At 43.7% G+C, this 18,141-nt stretch overlaps 1 protein-coding gene and 1 long non-coding RNA gene across 2 annotated transcripts in view; one reads left to right on the top strand and one right to left on the bottom strand.

Annotated features, from left to right (window-relative positions):
* LOC117368934 overlaps positions 1-7,440 on the bottom strand; it is a 28,172-nt gene extending 20,732 nt beyond the window's left edge. The window contains exon 1 of the long non-coding RNA XR_004541039.1: positions 7,317-7,440. This is a non-coding gene — a long non-coding RNA (uncharacterized LOC117368934). The remainder of the gene's footprint in view (positions 1-7,316) is intronic.
* Positions 7,441-18,141, top strand: part of RGS19 (regulator of G protein signaling 19) — a 116,821-nt gene continuing 106,120 nt past the window's right edge. Inside the window, exon 1 of the mRNA XM_033962721.1 lies at positions 7,441-7,749. Within this exon, the coding sequence (XP_033818612.1) occupies positions 7,693-7,749 (57 nt within the window). The 5' untranslated portion in view covers positions 7,441-7,692. The remainder of the gene's footprint in view (positions 7,750-18,141) is intronic.

The following is an 18,141-nucleotide window of genomic DNA, read 5'->3' as shown; positions in this document are numbered from 1 at the left end:
CTCAACCGCCGGTCCATGGACCGTGCCAGTCCACAGAATAATTCTTTTATTTCTGCCGGTCCATAGATGTAAAAAGGTTGAAAAACACTGCTCTACTGTATGTACTGGAATGGAAAGGGCTAATGCAGTGGTTCCCAAACCTGTCCTGGAGGACCCCCAGGCCAGTTGGGTTTTCAGGCTAGCCCTAATGAATATGCATGAGAGAGATTTGCATAGAATGGAAGTGATAAGCATGCAAATCTGCTCTATGCATATTCATTAGGGCTATCCTGAAAACCCGACTGGCCTGGGGGTCCTCCAGGACAGGTTTGGGAACCACTGGGCTAATGCATCCCTTGTTCTGATGTTTAAGTTCTCAGTATGAACCTGCACTGGCAAAAGAGCAACTCAGAATCAGGAGTTCCAAAGAGCTTCATATGGGCCTGGGCTTCCTTTAAGGAAGGCTCTCTAAAGGGGTCATCTGATACCTTCTCTTTCCTCTGTTAAATCTTATTTCCTCTTTCACTTTCCCTTCATAGGAATAAGGGTAAGACTTATAGTCCCACCAACCCCAGGGACCACTATTCATATATAGAGACCCATATAATCAGGACTTCACAACCAATCAAGATGACCTTTATTCTATGCAATCACTGTGGTGCTTTAATTCCAAGACATACTATTTGGAGGCTTAAGGCTTGCCCCATCTGTCTTCAACTTGCCAGTATTAAGGAGGAGCTCGGCAAACTTAAACAGGAATTGAATACAATTAAAGCAGCTTCCATCACTCCACAAAATCATACCAACTTACCACCTCTACCTCAAAGAATAAAACAGCCCAGGAATAAATGGGTCACAGTAGGATCAGGAAGACTGCGACATGTAACACAGAAACATCCACCTTCACTAATATTACCTCTACAGAATTCCTTCGCTCCACTAGTGCACTGCGATACTCAGGAAAACAGAAGGGAGGTGGGACTGGAACCAATGAAGGTAACTCAAGAGAACAAGCGCACCCTAAGTACAAATAAAAAAGCCAAAAACAGAAAACAATTACTGTTGGGGGATTCCATCATCAGAGGCATTAACCTTGGAACACAAGGCGAGGAGACCAAAATAGTGAAATGTCTTCCAGGATCCTCAGCTACCAGGAGTTCAAGGCAAATACTGACTATAATTAAGGAAGAAACTAAGGATTTTAACACTGATGTTATCCATCTGGGAACAAATGACCTGGCCAACAACTCCACACTTCCAGCACAGAAAGCTTTTCGGGAGCTTGGTGAGGGCGTGAAACCTTTTGTAAAGACTTTAGCTTTTTCTGAAATACTGCCTGCATATGGAAAGGGAGAGCAAAGAGTGAAAAACACAGAGGACTTCAATAGATGGCTCAGAGCCTGGTGTCATCAAGAAGGCTTCAGGTACATAGGAGGATGGGGAAATACATGGAAGGACAAGAAGCTATATTGCACTGATGGGCTACATATTACTATAGCAGGAAAAAGAAACCTTGCAGAGAAATTTAGACAATATTTTTCTAGGCATTTAAACTAGAAGGTGGGGGTGGTGTTTGTACGAAGGACAATTATAGAGACCACCCCCGGCAAAAGAAAAGATGTGATAGTAGTAAAGGCTGCAACGTAAGCAATATCAGCAACTCATTTCTTAGTATTGCAACGGAAAGTGAAACGACACAAAAATCCATACAAAAAAGGAGATTATCGCTGAAAAATAGCTGGAAAGCGATGACCACAAATGCTTGCAGTCTAAGCAACAAAGTTCATGATCTGCAAGCCCTGATATTAGAGGCAGATCTAGATATTGTTGCTATCACAGAGACATGGTTCAGTGAATCACATGGATGGGATGCAAACATACCGGGATATAATCTTTTTAGGAAGGACAGAGATGGTCATAAAGGTGGAGGAGTAGCTCTCTATGTAAAGATCAATATCCAAGCGACCGAAATGCAAGGGACCTGGGGAGAGGAAGAAGCGATATGGATTGCTCTGAAAAGAGAAGATGGAACTTCTATCTACGTGGGTGTAGTCTACAGACCTCCGACTCAATCGCAGCAAATTGATAAGGATCTGATTGTGGATATCCAAAAGTTTGGAAGGAAAGAGGAGGTTCTGCTGTTGGGAGATTTCAACCTGCCGGATGCGGACTGGAATGTTCCGTCTGCGGAATCGGAAAGAAGTAGGGAGATTGTGGATGCCTTTCAAGAGGCTCTGCTCAGACAAATGGTGACGGAACCCACAAGGGAAAAAGCGATATTGGATCTGGTCCTCACAAATGGAGAGAGTATCTCTAATGGGACAACTCCTGTGGTGTTCCGCAGGGCTCCCCCCTGTCCCTCACCCTGTTCAATGTCTACCTTGCCTCCCTGGGTAATCTTCTGCAGAGCCACAAACTCAAATTCTTCATCTACGCAGATGACATCACTATAGTCATCCCGCTATCCAGCTTCACACCAGAATTCCTCACCTCCCTCTCAAATACACTCAACCAGATAGAACTCTGGATGCAATCCTACAGACTGAAACTAAACCCTGACAAAACAAAATTTTTCCTTGCTAGCCCCAAAGACAAAATATTAGACACCACAATTCAAGTAAAAGGATCAACCTTTCCCCTCGAACAAACCCTAAAAATACTAGGAGTCACACTGGACAAACACCTAACCCTGGAGAAGCACACCGACAATACAGTCAGGAAAAGCTTCTCGGCGCTCTGGAAATTACGCACCATAAAAAAATATTTTGACGACACGTCATTCCGCCTTCTAGTCCAATCCTCCATTCTTAGCATACTAGACTATTGTAATATCATTTACCTGAGCTCCACGAAGAAAAACACCAGAAGACTCAGAATGATCCAAAACACTGCTGTCCGCCTTATATTCGGCTTGAAAAAATGGGACCATGTTACCCCTCTCTACCACAAACTTCATTGGCTGCCATTGGAATCCAAAGTACTATTTAAATTCGCTTGTTTCTGCTACAAAACAGTATTCGGCCTAACCCCAAACTACATCAACCCACACTTCATCCTGAATAACAGAAACAAGAACCCCCGCAGAATCCAGTTATTTGCTTTCCCCTCCCTAAAACTCTGTCACTCCAACAAATTCTTCGACAAAACCCTCGCCTTCCAGGCTGCCAAGCTAAACCCATGGATAGCCCAATTAATCCTCGAAGCTCCAACCTACCTCAGCTTTAGAAAACTACTCAAAACACACCTCTTCCAAAGCCACAACACTTAATGGCCCCCCTCCTCATAGATCCCCCCTCCCCCCCTCTTTCTCACCCCTCCTCCCCCCTGACCCACCTTTTCCTTCTCCCCAATCTTATCTTCTCCCCTGCCTGTATCCCTGCTCATTTCAACACCTAACTCCACACAACTCTGTTCAACTATTACTTAACTGCATGTAACTATGTTAAATTAATGTGAACCGCATGTAACGATGCACGTAACTATACTTAATTTATGTAAATCTGTTCAACCAACTCTTAACTTCATGTAATCCATGTTTAACCTATGTGAACCGCCTAGAACTCTCTGGGTATGGCGGTATACAAGAATAAAGTTATTATTATTATTATTATTATTAATGTTCGAGTGGGTGCTCACCTGGGTAGTAGCGATCATCAAACGGTTTGGTTTGATATAACGGCTAAAGTGGAGAGCGGCCGCACGATACTTAAAGTCCTAGATTTCAAACGTACGGACTTTAATGCAATGGGAAAGTACCTGAAGAAAGAGCTGTTAGGAAGGGAAGGACATAAGAGAAGTGGAAAGACAGTGGTCTAAGCTGAAAGGAGCGATAAAAATGGCTACAGACCTTTATGTGAAAAAAATCAATAAAAAGAAGCCGATATGGTTCTCCAACCTAGTGGCTGAGAAAATAAAGGCGAAAGAGTTGGCGTTCATGAAATATAAAAAAAACCAAGAAGAGGAGAGCAGAAAGGACTACAGGGTGAAACTGAAAGAAGCCAAGAGAGAGATACGTTTGGCGAAGGCACAGGCGGAAGAACAAATGGCTAAAAATGTAAAAAAGGGAGATAAAATTTTTTTCTGATATATTAGTGAAAGGAGGAAGATAAAAAATGGAATTGCTAGGCTAAAAGATGCAGGGAACAAATATGTGGAGAGTGATGAGGAGAAAGCAAATGTGCTAAACAAATACTTCTGTTCTGTGTTCACAGAAGAAAATCCTGGAGAAGGACCGAGATTGTCTGGCAAAGTTACACGAGAAAATGGAGTAGATTCTGCGCCGTTCACGGAGGAGGGTGTTTATGAGCAACTTGAAAAACTGAAGGTGGACAAAGCGATGGGACCAGACGGAATCCATCCCAGGATACTAAGGGAGCTCAGAGAGGTTCTGGCGAGTACTATTAAAGACTTGTTCAACAAATCTCTGGAGACGGGAGTGATTCCTGGGGATTGGAGGAGAGCGGATGTGGTCCCTATTCATAAAAGTGGTCACAGAGATGAAGCAGGAAACTACAGGCCGGTGAGCCTCACTTCAGTTGTTGGAAAAATAATGGAAGTGTTGCTAAAAGAAAGGATAGTGTACTTCCTTGAATCTAATGGGTTACAGGATCCGAGGCAACATGGCTTTACAAAAGGTAAATCGTGCCAAACGAACCTGATTGAATTTTTTGATTGGGTGACCAGAGAGCTGGATCGAGGACATATGCTAGATGTAATTTACTTGGATTTCAGCAAAGCCTTTGATACAGTTCCTCATAGGAGGCTGTTGACCAAACTTGAAGGGCTGAAGTTAGGACCCAAAGTGGTGAACTGGGTCAGAAACTGGCTGTCGGACAGACGCCAGAGGGTGGTGGTTAATGGAAGTCGCTCGAAGGAAGGAAAGGTGACTAGTAGAGTCCCTCAGGGTTCGGTGCTGGGGCCAATCCTGTTCAATATGTATGTGAGTGACATTGCTGAAGGGTTAGAAGGAAAAGTGTGCCTTTTTGCAGATGATACCAAGATTTGTAACAGAGTAGACACCGAAGAGGGAGTGGAAAACATGAAAAAGGATCTGCAAAAGTTAGAGGAATGGTCTAATGCCTGGCAACTAAAATTCAATGCAAAGAAATGCAGAGTAATGTATTTGGGGATTAATAATAGGAAGGAACCGTATATGCTGGGAGGAGAGAAGCTGATATACAGGACGGGGAGAGGGACCTTGGGGTGATAGTGTCCGAAGATCTAAAGGCGAAAAAACAGTGTGACAAGGCAGTGGCTGCTGCCAGAAGGATGCTGGGCTGTATAAAGAGAGGCGTAGTCAGTAGAAGGAAGAAGGTGTTGATGCCCCTGTACAGGTCATTGGTGAGGCCCCACTTGGAGTATTGTGTTCAGTTTTGGAGACCGTATCTGGCGAAAGACGTAAGAAGACTTGAGGCGGTCCAGAGGAGGGCGACGAAAATGATAGGAGGCTTGCGCCAGAAGACGTATGAGGAGAGACTGGAAGCCCTGAATATGTATACCCTAGAGGAAAGGAGAGACAGGGGAGATATGATTCAGACGTTCAAATACTTGAAGGGTATTAACGTAGAACAAAATCTTTTCCAGAGAAAGGAAAATGGTAAAACCAGAGGACATAATTTGAGGTTGAGGGGTGGGAGATTCAGGGGCAATGTTAGGAAATTCTACTTTACGGAGAGGGTAGTGGATGCCTGGAATGCGCTCCCGAGAGAGGTGGTGGAGAGTAAAACTGTGACTGAGTTCAAAGAAGTGTGGGATGAACACAGAAGATTTAGAATCAGAAAATAATATTAAATATTGAACTAGGCCAATTACTGGGCAGACTTGCACAGTCTGTGTCTGTGTATGGCCGTTTGGTGGAGGATGGGCAGGGGAGGGCTTCAATGGCTGGGAGGGTGTAGATGGGCTGGAGTAAGTCTTAACAGAGATTTTGGCAGTTGGAACCTAAGCACAGTACCGGGTAAAGCTTAGGATTCTTGCCCAGAAATAGCTAAGAAGAAAAAAAAAAAAAAAAAAAATTTAAATTGAATCAGGTTGGGCAGACTGGATGGACCATTCAGGTCTTTATCTGCCATCATCTACTATGTTTGTTACTATGATACACTTGATTAGTCAAATAATTTGGAGCAGATTTCCAATGTATGGGCTTTTGGTGAAGTCTTCACACTGTCCTACAGACCCAGAAAATCAAATTTGGGGATGATAAGGATTAAAATAACTGAGATTTTATTTTTAGGCTGAAATTTCTGCAGGTAACTGTCTGCTGCAGCAATGAAAAATGTGTTTAGCTCCTACAGGAAACATTTCCCTGTCCCCAGAGGTCCCCTGGAGCAATGCAGGGTATTCATTCATTCATTTATTTACAGTATTGTACAGTACATTTCTAGCTTACCTAGAGTGATTTACCCAGAACCAGGAGCAGCACTGAGAGAAATGGGATTTGAACACTGGCATTTTGGTTCTAACCAATTGTCGGTTCTTTTTCCTCTTGCATACAGCGACCTTATGCACTGGAGCCCAGTTTCTCATTGTGAGATTAAAGCACGATTGTCAAGCACTTCTTTGATTTGTAAATACAGATGAACATTGTGTCTGGGAATGTGTCGAATGACTTTGACACTCTATAATTGGATAGGTATGTAGCTGAGCCTCCAAACTGTTATAGTAAACTTTCAAGTCACTAGACACCTCCGCAGCCCCCTGGATTTGGATAATCACATTCAACAGCCATGATCATTGATCAACCTACCAGCCCCCGTCCCTCTCCCAGAACAACCAGGGAACTCATTTCAATGAGCAGCTCTCATCCCCAAGTTTCACTTTAAGCCCAAGTAGAGCAAGACGAATATTTGCCAAGGTATATCTATATCTATCTAAACCAAAAATATACGTTTCTGTACATACTAGCATGAATACACTTTTTTGGGGTTATTAAAAAAAAAAAAAAAAAGCACCATAGGGCAAAATATAAGTTAGTTATTGATATAATGAAAAACTTTAACATTAGAAAACATCTGGACATTTTCGTTTATTTTTAATTTGAGAAAAGCAATGCAAGCAAACTTCAAACACTCCTCTGCCCAAATGACTTTTACTGAAGACGCGTTCAAACGTGTTTTCTACTCCCAACACTTTCGAAGGGAGAATTTTGTTCACAAGTTTCTGCAAATTCTAACAGAAACATGTCAACCATCACCTGCGCTCTGCAATGGAAATGTTTTGGTGGAAATGTGCAAAGCAGAAGGAATAGATTTTTTTTTTTTTAATAGATGTGGCAACCGGAAATAAGCAAACACTTCAAAGAAAAAGTGAAGAAAAAGGAAGGAGCCTCCAGTGCCTACCCTGCCGTCCCCTCTCTCTCTCTCTGCATCACCGCTTGAGCCTGCCGTCTCGCGCTGTTCTCCCCGCCGAGGGTGGGCACACACGTGTGCGTGCTCTGCGTGGGTCTGCGTGGGTCTCTCTCCCGGTCCGGGCATGCTCCTTCTCTCACTGTACGCCTCGCATTAGACTCTAGAGTTTTGACGTTGGAAGTGCAAAACCTGCAAAAAAGCTTTAGGAAGTCAGGCGAAGGGGGACTGGGGGCGCGCGTGCGCAGTGGCGCCCGCCTGCCCGCTGCCCGCTGCCCGCCTGCCAGCCTTCCTCTCTGCTCGCAGGGAGGCGATTGTGGAGCTGAAAAAGCAAAAAAAAAAAAACCCAAAACCAAAACCCCCAAAACGGATGTGCTGCAGAAAGCGGAGCGGCTCGCCTGCTGCCCGACACTTTCATGCCAACATCGTGAGTATTTCCTCCCTGTGTGTTTGTATAGATGGGTTTTGGGCTGCGATGAAGGATCTTGGGAGGATCTGCCGGTGTCTCCCCTCCGCCGCTTTGCCCGTTTGTGAGCGGGGAGCAGGGCAGCGGCTACCTGGGGGCCGGGGGATCCGGAGCTGCCTACAGCATGGGTGCGGAGGGGGAGGGAGCTGCCGATTGCATGGGTGCAGGGGGTCGGGGGGGATCTGCTGCTGCCGGCTGCTTGTGTGCAGGGGTCGGGGGCACTCGGAGCTGGCGAGGCTTCTGCTGAGATCGGGGGGCGAGGGGCCGGCAGGGGAGTGCTGCAGCTGCCGGCTTCTGCCGGGATGCTTTCGGGGGTCAGCGGTGCTGTGTCTGCGGGTTGTAGAACTAGTGTAGTTGCTGGTCTTCCCTGGGCCCCCGTCACCTGGGAAAGTGGAGCACATGTGGGCCGAAGCGGAGCCCTGCATTGCCAGAGATCTGTGCGAGCTGGAGCTGGCTGGATGGCTCGTGCTTGCGGGGGCTGTGTAGGTCTGACTGGGGGCGGGGGAGGGGGGTGAATGAAGTGAATGTGCTGCCCTTCTGCCCCCGAGCCGAGGGGTTTGTGTGCTGGAGAGCATGTTGGGTCTGTGGTGTCATTAGCTCTCTGGATTCTGAAGCCAGGTCTGGAGCTGATCCCCATTGCCTGAGCCATACCTGCCGCTGCTGTTCCCAAAGTGAGAGGAAAGGTGGGGGGGGGGGTGGATATCTGGGTTATGTTGCATGTTTCAGTGATGGAGAAGGTTGGTGCTGATGAGGGGCTGAGGGCTGCCTACCTGTAAAGGGTGATGGAGCTGCATGAAGCAGTGTTTCCACTCCAGTGCACACAGATAAGGATTAAGAGAAACACAAGAAATATGGTGATAGGCTTTTTATTAGATAAACTAAATACGTTTTTCAACTAGCTGTGGGAAACTAAAACCCCTTTCTTGAAGTCAGGAGAGGATGAACAAAAGATTGTACTAGAAAATATAACGGAATCATTGAAAGTATTTTTATTTATTTTATTTTAATGTATCTTTAATCTATCTTCATTGTAAACCGCTTTGAACCTCAAGGTATAGCGGTATATAAGAAATCAAATCAAATATTCCAAATGTCTAAAGGAGAAAGATTGGGGGGGGGGGGTGGTCAATGAGTGTTCACAATGTTGACAAGCACAGAATTTTAGGTTCATGATGAGTTAAAATGTTTCTGACTTGGTCTTTAAGTCCTTTCTTATCAGTTACAAAGTCTCCAATTGTTTTAATTTTAAAAGGTTGACATTCCTGGATTGTCTTAATTTTTTTTCTCTGAGTATCCTGATCATCAGTTGTTTTAATTTTAAAAGTTTTACATTCCTGGATTGTCTTAAAATTTTCTCTGATCATCAGATTTTGTATGTAATTCTCTCTAGTTCTGAAAAGTATTCCCCCCATGGAGATGTCACCATGGGGCGCTTTAAGGTGTCTGATCCGATGTTTACATATGTAAACTGATTCTTGTCCTTAACACCTGGCCTGTCTGGTGTAACATCTTTCTTCACATTTCCTACATTGGCCTATTTCACCAGGATCAGCCACTGCTGGAAACAGGACATTGGGCTTAATGAACCTTCAGTCTTTCCCAGTACAGCCGTGCTTATGTACTTCTGATATTGTTAGTAAAATTATATTTGGGGAGGGAAGAGGTCATGAGTATATTGGTGAAGGTGGTGTGGTACAATTTAAAAAAAAAACAACAACAAAACAATAAAGTGGGGAAAAAAAGTCAGATTGGTTTTGGGAATCCTGTGATTCAGTATTGCAGTCAGACTTCACACCCTAAAGACTTGCCTATTCACACTAACTTTTACATACAAACATGATGGCAGATAAAAGCCAAATGACCCATCCAATCTGCCCATCCACAGAATCCACTATCTCCTCCACTCCCTAAGAGATCCCACAAGCCTGTCCAATGCTTTTTGAATTCAGACACAGTCTTTGTCTCTACCACCTCTACTAGAAGACTATTCTACACATCTAACACCCTTTCTGTAAAAACGTATTTCCTTAGATTACTCCTGAGCCTCTCACTTCTTAACTTCATCCTATGGCCTTTTTGATCAGTGGTCTTTGGTTTGGTTTCTATGAGTCAGATTGTCTGAAAAAAATTATTGGTCGCTTGAATGCTAGTTATTTATTTATTTACTGCCTTTTTTAACAAGTTCACTCAAGGCAACTATAGCAATAAAAATATTCAAATTACAATCAAAGTATGGCACTGTATACTACATTACAATGTTGACACAATACATGGTAAAAACATTTTAATGGACAGCATAGGGTGTAAGCAAGATAAATAATGCATTTGAGGTCAGAATGCTGCTTGAAAATTTTCAGCTAGGGTAGGAGTGGATAAACATGTCCTGCTATAGTAGGGATGTGCAGCCGATGTCACTCCTCTCTCTATATACGATAGAGAGAGAGAGAGAGGAGTGACACTGACATCGGCTGTGTGTGTATGTATTTCTTTTCTCTTATATTTAAATGCTAAACTTTTGTTTTTATTGCATAAACTGCTCTGACCCGTCTGTATAGCAAGATTTTAATAACTATAAATAAACCCTTTTCCCCTGTGCATGTGATAGTGTGGAGCTTAGGCTTAGATGGGCATGTATCAGGCCATGCCACATAGGGCTTCTTCCATGCATGGGAGGACAGCAAGGCTGGTGCAAGGACAGTCAGCCCACCTTGACATTTCTTCAGCCTTGCATTTTTCCTGGCCTAAGATTTTAATATTTAAACTCAACAATCATAACTCAATATTATCCCTCATAGAATTGTGATACGAAAACATATAAATTGGTCATCATACTTTTTTATGTATTTATTAAAATTTATTTACTGTCTTTTTGAAGAAGTTTATCCAAGGCAACGTATAACAAAGTATAAACCAGACGTGGAGGGGCATTTTCGATAGGATGTCTAAGTCCAACTTTAGACGTTTCCCACAAGACATCCAAAGTCAGAGGCAGCGAGATGGCCATTTTCGAAACTGGCAAAACCACTAGGCATCCCAATTTTCTTTTTTTTTTTTTTTTTTTAATCACCTACTTAAATATCTTGGTCGCCAGGACATCCAACTTTAGTACATCCAAGTTTATTCGCCATTTTTGACCACAAAATCATCCAAGTTCAAAATGTCCAAATCTAGACCATTTGGACATGGGAGGGGGCCAGCATATTAATAGATTGTCCACATAGACATACCAATAGAGCTGTGGGGCATCTTAGAGGGTGTGGCTGTGAACTTCACATGAAGAGTGCGAGAAGTATATTTCACCATAACCCTCTTATAATTTATGGTGAGCCCTCCCACCCAAACTTCCCCAAAATCTACTATACATACCTATCACTCCAATAGCCCTTTTGGCTTCAGGTGACACTTGTATAGCAATATAGTAGGGTTTTGGTGAGCTCACATTTTCCACCATAAATGTAGTGTGGTTAGAGTGTTTTGTGGGCCTGGGTCCTCCTCTCTGTGGCTCACTAGCCCACTCACCAGGCTACTTAAGACACCTGTATAATTCTGTACTAGGATTTCCCACACCAGATGCTGCTGTTCTAGAGACAGATATGTACTGTCTCATTCATATTTTTGGGGAGTGGGAGGGGGTTAGTGACCATTGAGGGAGTGTGGGGGAGTCAATACTTAATCCCTCCAGTGGTCTTCTGGTCAGTTTGGGTACCTTTTTGGCACTTAGACGTTCTAAGCTAGACCTGTTTTAAAAGTGTCTAAGTTCTGTCCAGGATGTCTTGGGAAAGTTTTGATTATTACTGCAAGACGTCCAAGTCTAAGCCCACCCAAAGCCCACCCAGAACATGCCTCCAATATGCCCTCTTTAATTTTGGATGCATGGAGGTGCATAATTAAAATAAATGTCTAAGTCTGTTTTGGGCCTAGGGCAGTAGTCACCCAAAGTCGGCAGTCCATTCTCGAAAAATATGTCCCAAAATTTTTTTTTTTTTTGAAAATTGTCTAATTCTATGTCCAGCCGTTTGATCATACAGACCACTATTACATCTATCTTTACACTACATGCAAGTCCAAAAAGTCATCCAAGTGCCAAATGCCTAGAAACAGACCTTTTGGATGGGGGAGGGGCCAGCAAAGTGATGGACTGACCACCCAGACATGGCAACAGAGTAGTGGGGCACCTTACAGGGCACTGCTGTGAACTTCACAAAAAGGGTGCCACATAAACATCTCACCACAACTCCCTTGCAGGTCATGGTGAACCCCCCCCCCAAAACCTACTGTACCCATCTGTGTACAATCTCAAATGTCTTTATGGCTGCAGGTGCCACCTATATGGCAGTATAGTAAGGTTTTGTGGGTGTTTATGGACTCACATATTTCATCATGAATGCAGTGGTTAGAGTGGCTTAAGGTCCTGGGTCCTCCTCTCTATGGTTTCACTAACCCTCCCCCCCCCCCCCCCCCCCCCCCAACTACTTAAACCATCTCTGTGTAGCTCCACTAGGCTTTCCTATGCCAGGTGCTGATGTTCTGGAGGCAGGTATATACATTTTTATTCTGATTTGTATGGTGGGGGGGGCGGTCAGTGATCAGTGGAGGGGGGTCTGTACTTTGTGTCTGCAGTGGTTGTCTGGTCACTTTGGATACCTTCTGGGCACTTAGACCTGTTTACATTTAGACTTAGACCTGTTTACATTTAAAATTCTGAAAACTAATACCCCAATATTCTTATATTGGTACTTAATACCTTATTCCCCTGCCAGATCTCTTCGATCAGCAGATCAATATTTAATAACTATTCCAACGCTAAAAATAATAGGCACTAGAAGAAATACAACTTTTTCTATTTTTGGACCTCAGCTCTGGAACAAACTTCTTATTTTTCTACGCGCTGAAACCTCTCTAGAAAAATTTAAAAAGAACTTAAAAAGTTACCTTTATAAAGATGCATTTGATTCTTAAATTAGATAATCTTTTTTTTTTCCTTTCTTCCCCTATCTATACCTTTCCTGATGTTGTTCCTCCCTAAATTGTTGTGTTTTTTTTTTTTAATTTAAACAAATGTAATTTTATCCCAGTAGTCCTTATGTATTCTTTACTGTCTATGGATATGTTTTTATGTCTATTGTTTAAATGATTTATTTATTTCCCCAATTTTAATTTTTGTAATATGCATTGAAAATATTTGATATTGCGTGTAAATCAAAATCTTAATAAACTTGAAACTTTTTAGATCGCCTAAGTCACAACGTATAAGTTCCATCCAGATAGCCTCGTAAAACTTTCGATTATCCCTGCAGTACGACTAAGTCTATGTTGGCCCATATTCTGCCCTAACTAGTCCTTCAAAAACACCCCTTTTAGCTCTGGGCGCACAGTGGTTTTCAGAGGCCTAAAAGTCTCTGGATGCGTCTAAAAACCCATTTTGATTATCGGCATTTGACGACCTGTTTTAGGTCATCCCAAGTGCTGATTTGAGCGGGTTTTTAGACGTATTTCTGTTTCAATTATGAGCCCCACAGTGGCTAGGACGCTTTGTAAGATGTCCAAACGAACGGTTTCAAAAATTGGCACTTGGACGTTTTGGCGAGAAAAACATTCAAGTGCTGATTTACTCATATGACATTTTTTTGGATGTGTTAATGTTTTGAAAATGCCTCTGTCAATAGACAATTACAGTAATAAAAATATAGACAGATAAGGCAGAGTAATAGGAGTTAGATAGAAAATAGGGAAGATAAACTTAAGGTACAATTTTACATGAAGTTAGAAAAGGTGCAAGAAAATGATCTCAGCTAGAGTTGGAGTGGATAATCAAGTCCTGCTACAGTTGGTGTTAGTCCTTGTGTCTCTGACTAGCTAGTTAGTTGCTTCTTCCATTAAAGGTTTTCATGAAAGCACAGTAATTGATGGCAAATGAAGACTTGTATGGATACATCTTATTTTAGTTCTTATATACCACTTATAGTCTATGTGGTTTATATTCAGGTACTCAAGCATTTTCTCTATCTGTCCTGGGCATAGGTTCTCAAAAAACTGAGTTAAAAATGACGGGCTGCTATCAAATTTTAAAATGCGAGTCATTCTCCCAAAAACGTTCATGTAAATGAGATTGGCGAAGACTCACTAAATTTGCATGTGCCTATCGCTGGTGATAGTGATGGGCATATGCACAGAAAAAAATGCAAAAAAAACAAACCTCAAAGCACAACAACAGCAGGAGAGATGTTCAATCTCTCCCGCTGCCAACTAACACCCCCCCCTGCAGCAGGAAAGATGCCCACTCTCTCCCGCTGCCACACAACACCTCTCACAGCAGAAGAGATGCCCACTCTCTTCCTCTGCCAAATGAACTCCCCCCAACAGTGGGAGAGATGCCCCCCCCCGCCTCCAACTCTTCTGCCCCGTACATTGAATTAGATGGCTGACCGGAGGGATGCCTACTCCCTCCAGCCAGCTGGCCAGCCTCTACAAAATGGGCCTTCCCCTCTTCGGTGCATCATGGGATACACCAGGGAGGGGCCTGAGGCTCTGATTGGTCCAAGTTGTTTCAGGCCCCTTCCAAGGGGCCTTAAAGAACCTGGGCCAATCAGAGCCTCAGGCTCCTCCCCAGATGCACCAGGAAGGGGCCTAAGTCTCTGATTGGCTCGGATGCCTAAGGCCACTCCTGTGGGGCATCCAGGCCAATCAGAGCCTTAGGCCCCTTCCCAGTGCATTGGGGAAGAACCTGAGGCTCTGATTGGCCCAGGTTGTTTCTTAGTCTTGTTAACCATCCCTTTTTTAATAATACCTAGCATCCTGTTTGCTTTTTTGGCTGTCACCACACTTGTCTACGAAGACACCCAGATCCTTTTCTTAGGCACTAACCCCCAAGGTGAACCCTAGCATCCAATAACTGTGATTCAGGTTATTCTTCCCAATGTGCATCACTTTGCATTTGTCCACATTAAATTTCATCTGCCACTTGGATGCCCAGTCTTCCAATTTCCTAAGATCTGCCTGCAATTTTTCGCAATCCGCATGTGTTTAAACAACTTTGAACAGTTTAGTGTCATCTGCAAATTTAATCACCTTACCTTTCGTTCCAATTTCCAGATCATTTATAAATAAGTTAAACAGCACCGGTTCAAGTACAGACCCCTGGGCACCCCACTGTTTACTCTCCTCCATTGAAAAAAAAAAATGACCATTTATCCCTACCCTCTGTTTTCTATCTGATAACCAATTTCTAATCCACAACTGAACTTTGCCACCTCTTTAATTTTCTCAGGAGCAGATATACTACATCAACTGGCTCACCTTTATCCACATATTTATTCACACCTTCAAAGAAGCCAAGCTAATTGGTGAGGCAAGATCTCCCTTGGTTGAACCCATGCTGACTCTGTCTCATTAAATCATGTTTGTCCATGTGTTCCACCATTTTGCCCAGCACTGAAGTGAGGCTTACCGGTCTGTAATTTCCCAGATCTCCCCTGGAGCCCTTTTTAAAAATCGGTGTAACACCGGCCACCCTCCAATCTTCAGTCCCCTCCCTGGTGTATCCCAGGATGTACCGGGGAGGGGAAGGCCCATTTTGAAGCTATGTGCCAGCTGGCCAGAGGGAGTAGGCATTCCTACGGTCAGCCATCAAAATAAAAAAAAAAAAAATAAAAAGAATGGGCATCTCTCTAGCTGTCAGGGTTTAAAACAGTGCTGCCGGGGTTTTAAACAGTGCTGCCACTGTACCGGCACCCCTATTCCAGTCGCTGATTTTTGTCACCAAAAGTTGACGCCGCTCTTAGAAAATGGCTTGACAATTTTAAAGAATCCACTGGAGTGCTCATTTTAATGTTGAAGAACCCATTTGCATGGCAGTGTCAGAGACTGCTAGAAAGCTCGCTAAAGACAGAGATAAGCCATTTTGATAATCCACCGCTAAAATGCATTCAGGCTAAACCGTTGGAAACCAGTTTAGCAACCACATTAAAGTTTTGAGAATCTGGGCCCTGGTGGTCAGAATTGTATCCACTGCTCCATGCTAGTTAGGGAAAGTGATTTATATACTGCTTTTTTGTAGTTATACAACCACACTCAAAATGGTTTACATACAGGCACTTCAAGCATTTTTTCTATCTGGACTCACAATCTATCTACCGTACCTGGGGCAGTGGAGGATTAAGTCACTTGTATAGGGAGCAGCATAGGGTTTGAACCCACAACCTCAGGGTGCTGAGGCTGTATCTCTAACCACTACACCACACTCTTCTCTACCCTCTAGGTCCAGTTTAAAGTGTGAAGGTCATTTTGAAGTTCTACTTTGATCCCATCTTCTTTCTATATATATCCCACACATTTTTAAATTCAGTCACTGGTTTTGTCCCCACCACCTTCACAGATAGCACATTCCAGCATCCACCATCCTCTTCATGAAAAAGTATTTCCTGATGTTACTCCTAATTCTACCACCCTGCAACCTTATTTCATATCCTCTAGTTCTAGTGCAACGTGTCTAGTGGCCCTGATTGATAGGATCTTGTTGCTTGCAGAAAACTGTCAATTATATTTCCCATCCCTTCCTCCTTCCCAGGGAGCTGCTCCTACCCCCTCAGTTTGTTTTCTGACGCTAAATTGCTCAGAAGTGTTTTTGATCTGCTCTACGGGTTTTCTTATTTTCAGGTATTTTTTGCTCAATGATCTTTGGAGGCACAGTGCTTGGAGTTTCCCACTTGGTGGGACCACTGCCTGGGAGAAGACGTAGACCTGCACAGTGGAAGCAGGATCAGCCCTTCGGGGACCCCTAGCTAATGTTTTTAGAGCTCAGGGGCTGTCCCATGCATAGCTGCTCGCATCCCTGATTTGGTCAGGCTATGTGGGCTTCTTCCCGGCTCGGCTAGGACTAACAGTAGGCCGGCTGCATGGTCCTCCCCCATTTTGTGGCATGGCTGTCCGGGGGTTGAGGTTCAGTCTGACCTTGGTCCGACTGGCAGCCAGAAAACCATGTTTGACCAGTGAAACTGTGAGGCAGATTTCTTCTTCCTTTGAATCCAGCTGAAATTCTATGCAGACACTATAAGACACAGTGAGTAAAGCTATTAAAATCTATGGGCAAAGTCGGGGGGGGGGGGTTCCTTAAAAGTTGTATTTGAGGGTTTCTGACCCCAGAGTCGAGGTCCCACCTCCAAAACCTCTTTCCCTGTGATTTTTGTCTTTCAAGTAGGTCTCTACGGGCTGTTTTAGGTGCAATTTTTCTGGCAGCAGCCAACTTGGATTTTAAATTTTCTTTTGCTTCCATCTTTTCTCAAAACCCTTCAATTTTGCTTAAAATCCACTGTCCCTATCCCACACCCAACCACAAAAAATGATAGAAGATATATGTCACTTATCTTGTTGAGTTGACTAGGTGGATGGGATGGACAAAATACGAAAACCCCAGCGGTGTTAAAGTGATGTGTAAACCGGTGCGTAAATTAATGCTAAAACTTGCCCCCCGACTCGAGTTTCGGCTCTTCATCAGGAGGGGACTCTGTTAAAAACAAAACTTTTATTAAAACCTATGTTTTCTCCCTATTAGTTTGTATATTTAGCTCCTTTTTCTGGAGCCATAAGGACTGGGAGGATAGCAATGCCTCTTGCCACTTTTATCCCAGGATGAAGTTCCTCTAGCAGAGTCTGCTTCTGTGCAGAAGGACAGCAGTCATGAGGTTGTGACAATACTGGATCAGGGGGAAAACCCCACAGGGCCTTTGTGCTTTTGTGCATTACTTCTACCTCACTGCAAGAGTTAAAACTGGAAGTCTCGTCAGCTTCTTCTTCTCAGTGTTCAGTTAGAGGTAGTTCTGTTGCTCCAAACGTGTTTTTTCCCTTACATCCAGACATCACTAAGCTAGTCACTGACCACTGGGAGTCGGCAGAGGGATCCCTTCGAGTGGCTAGATGGCACCAGATTTCCAGCAGCTGTTTGTTCAGCTGAAAGTGGATTCACTAGTGGCATAGGTCACTAAACAAACCTCCCTCCCTAGTGAAAGAGGGGTAATGTTAAAAGATCCTCATGACCACAAAGTGGACTTGAAACTTTGGCCCTAGGCATTAAGGTGGCAACTGCGTCTTCCTTTGTAGCACGCACTTGTTACACTTGCCTGTCTTGGGCCTCTGACCCGATAGATGGGGAAGATTCTCAGAAGCTCCTTTCTGATGTAAATTATATTGCTGATGCTCTGTATGATCTTATCAGAGTTATGAGCAAGGTCTCGGCCTATGCTGTCACCGCCCAACAGATGCTCTGTATCGGACAGTGGGCAGGAGTTTCTACCTCTAAAGCTACGCTAGGTAGGCTTCCTTATCAGGGCTAAATGTTATTTGGCAAGGACTTAGATG

The sequence above is a fragment of the Geotrypetes seraphini genome, chromosome 11 (assembly GCF_902459505.1).
Source record: "Geotrypetes seraphini chromosome 11, aGeoSer1.1, whole genome shotgun sequence".
NCBI lineage: Eukaryota > Metazoa > Chordata > Amphibia > Gymnophiona > Dermophiidae > Geotrypetes > Geotrypetes seraphini.
This window is presented reverse-complemented; position numbering and strand designations above follow the sequence as displayed.